The sequence below is a fragment of the Apium graveolens genome, unplaced genomic scaffold (genome assembly GCF_009905375.1).
Source record: "Apium graveolens cultivar Ventura unplaced genomic scaffold, ASM990537v1 ctg3634, whole genome shotgun sequence".
Classification (NCBI taxonomy): domain Eukaryota; kingdom Viridiplantae; phylum Streptophyta; class Magnoliopsida; order Apiales; family Apiaceae; genus Apium; species Apium graveolens.
This window is the reverse complement of record NW_027418193.1, coordinates 23,754-27,113: the sequence shown is the minus strand read 5'-3', so window position 1 is coordinate 27,113 and position 3,360 is coordinate 23,754. Positions and strand designations below refer to the sequence as shown.

General features: G+C 37.4%; 1 protein-coding gene across 1 annotated transcript; it reads left to right on the top strand.

Moving 5' to 3' along the window:
* Positions 1-1,148: 1,148 nt before the first annotated feature.
* LOC141701249 (uncharacterized) lies at positions 1,149-2,514 on the top strand. Its single transcript, XM_074504932.1, has 2 exons — positions 1,149-1,613; positions 1,981-2,514. Exons 1-2 carry the CDS (start codon positions 1,149-1,151, stop codon positions 2,512-2,514), a joined length of 999 nt encoding a protein of 332 aa, XP_074361033.1.
* The last annotated feature ends 846 nt before the right edge of the window (positions 2,515-3,360 follow it).

Below are 3,360 nucleotides of genomic sequence, written 5' to 3'. Positions count from 1 at the left end.
AGGTAATCCTTGGTTTATTTTTACCTCTAAGCTGAAGAGAGCTAAGATTGAACTCATTAATCTTAACAGGTTGCATGGTAAGGTGAATGAAAGGGTTATTCAAACAAAATCGGCTCTTGATGATTTTCAGAGATCTTTTTCTCTTCCTCTCTCTTCAGAAGCCTTCATTGAAGAAGGCAGACTCATCTCTGAATTGAAACAAGCTTTAATTATTGAGGAGAATTTATCCAGGCAAAAGTCGAGTGAACTGGATAAAAGAAGGGGATGAAAGCACCAGGTTCTTTCATAATTGCTGTAAGAGTAGATGGAATTCTAACAAGATTTTCTCGTTAACAGATTCTAATGGGATTTCTCAGAATACTCCTCAAGGAGTTATTGAAGTGGCTACTTCTTATTTTGAAGATTTATTAGGTTCTAGACATGAATCGACTAGCATTCCAGAAGATATCTCCCTCAACTCAGTGTCTACTGAACAACAATATTTACTGTCAAGACCCTTCCACAGATCTGAAGTCTTTGCTACTGTTCATAATATGGCTAAGCATCGAAGCCCTGGTCCAGATGGCTTCCCCATTGAATTCTTTTTATCTACCTGGGATGTTACAGGAGCTGATTTCACTAATGCTGTAATGTATTTCTTTAGTTCTTGTAATCTTCCTAGAATTATCAATTCTACAGCTATCTCTTTGATACCTAAATGTGGTTCTCCTAGTGCAATGCATCATTTTAGGCCTATATCTTGTTGTAATTCAATTTACAAATGCATTTCTAAAATGTTATCTACTCGCCTTAAAAGTGTTTTGCCTACTCTAATTTCTAAGGAGCAGAGTGCCTTCATCAAAGGTAGGATGGGTGACAATATTCTGCTAGCTCGGTCTTTATGCCGGGATTATCATGTTGATAATGGTCCCCCCAGATGTGCAATGAAATTAGACCTGAGGAAAGCTTTTGATAGCCTGAATTGGGACTTCATTTTTGCAGTGCTGGAAAAAATGAACTTCCCAGTAATTTTCGTGAGATGGATTAAAAGCTGCATAACAACAGTCTGGTACTCGGTTAAAATCAATGGTACCTTAGAGGGTTTCTTCCAAGGTCGTTCTGGTCTTCGCTAAGGTGATCCTTTATCACCGTTTTTATTTGTTTTATCCATGGAAGTCCTGACAGCTATTCTCTCAAAGAAATCTCAGGAGCCAGTATTTACTTTCCACTCTTTAGCAAAGTCGGAACTAATGTCTCACATTCTTTTCGCTGATGACATATTTCTATTTTGCAAAGGTATTTTTTCCTCTATCAATGTACTGTTGGATGGAGTGGATGAATTCTCTGAAGCTTCAGGTCTTGTTGTTAATCTGAGTAAATGTAACATCTTTTTCTCCAATGTTCCTCTTTTTACGGTGTCTGCCGCTTTGCAACGTTCGGGGTTCATTTGGGGGGACCTTCCTATCAAATTTCTAGGGATCCCTTTAGTCTCCAAAAGACTTACTGCAGCAGATTGTGTTCCCCTGATTAACAATTTATGTGCTCAAATTCTCCACTGGACTTCGAAATTTTTATCCCAGGCTGGAAGATTACAACTTATCCGTTTGGTGCTTTTTGCTATCCAAAGTTTTTGGGTAATGTATGTTTTTCTTCCTAAAGGAGTCCTAAAAAAAATCCAATCTCTCTTCTCCTATTTCCTTTTGGGGGGTGGTAACTTAAGATGCTTGCATAAAGTGTCCTGGAAAGAGTGTTGTTTGCCAATGCAGGAAGGAGGCTTAAATCTAAAAAACTTGGAGGATTGGCATAAAGCAGCAATTATTTTCCAACTTTGGAGAATAATCTCGAGGAAATTTGACTCTCTTTGGATTCTTTGGTTTCATGGCACCTTTCTCAAACGTCGGAAGTTTTGGACAATGGATGTTCCCCATCATTGCCCTTGGAGTATCTCTAAGATTCTGAATGCTCGTCCTACTGCCTTACTTCACCTTACTTTTTCGGTAGGCCTCTTCTTCCTTTTCCATGTGGCATGATCCCTGGCTTGGAGGGAGAACCTTGCTGGATTTGTTCGGGTTCGAGATCATCTCCTTAGCTGAATCTTCTAATTTTGCTCTTGTTAGAGAATCTCTTTTGAATGACTCTTGGAATATTGCTCCTTCTAATCACACTTTAATGATGGAACTTCGGAATCTTTTGAACAATACTGAAATTTCTTCTTCTAATAGGATTCTCTGGGACGACCTATCCACCATTAAGACTTCAGACATATGGTATTCTCTGCGTTCTAGGAAACCTCAGGTTGCATGGTTTCACTTTGTTTGGCATAAGGTCAAAGTCCCTAAAGCAGCCTTTCTCTTATGGTTAGCTATTAGAAATCGCTTGCTTACGAGAGACAGAATGATTCGTTTTGGGATTTCCACCCCTATTCATTGCCCTTTGTGTCTCACTGATTTGGAATCTAGGGATCACCTGTTCTTCTCATGCTTCTACTCGAGGATTATTATCAGCCATTGTCAAGTTCTTGTCCCGTCTAATTGAATGCATAATGCTGACTTTCTTTTGAATATGTCAAGGAGCTCTCCAAGGACTTTTTTGGCAAGATTGTTCATATCTATCTCGGCCTACATTATATGAAAAGAGCTTAAAACAAGGATTCATGAAGGGAGATGCAAGTCAGCAATGGTTGTACTGTCATCGGTTAAGCAATTTATTAGAGATAAAATTTCCACTTGTGATTACTTTAAAAAAGAGATTACTAGGAATCCTAGTTTTATTTCACTTATGTATTAATCGGGCTTTGGTTAGTTAACAGATCTGTTTAGGTGGTCTTTGTCATTTTATTAGTCTAGAGTAGTCTATGTTACTCTCTAAACTTCTAGTGTAGCCTTGTTTGGATTTCTTTGTACTCTCTTTTTGGAATATATTTTTTTAATTATCAAAAAAAAAGAAAAAAAGAAATCCTTTTACCACCTCTTAGGGCCACATTCAAACAAGTCAATTTTGGTCCACATTTTGGTTCTAATTAACCATGTAAGTCACTTTTCACCATATTAGAGTCATTTTGCACCTTATATGAGTCACTTTCCACCATATATTTATACAATTAACATGTTAACATCATATACATCCGAATTGACATCCTTTTACCACCTCATAATTCCACTTTCATACAGGTCAATTTTGTTCCATATTTTGGTTCTAATCAACCATTTAAGTCACTTTTCACCATATTAGAGTCACTTTGCACCTTATGAGTCACTTTCCACCGTATATACAACAATTAACATGTTAACATCATATACGTCCAATTTCACATCCTTTTACCCCCTATTAATGCCACTTTCATACAAGTTAATTTTTTACCACATTTTGGCTCTAATCAAC

Coding starts and splice junctions, on each gene's coding strand:
- LOC141701249 (XM_074504932.1), top strand. CDS start 1,149: ATGGAAGTCCTGACAGCTATTCTCTCAAAGAAATCTCAGGAGCCAGTA. Junction 1,614..1,980: donor TTGCTATCCAAAGTTTTTGG/GTAATGTATGTT, acceptor CTTTTTCGGTAG/GCCTCTTCTTCCTTTTCCAT.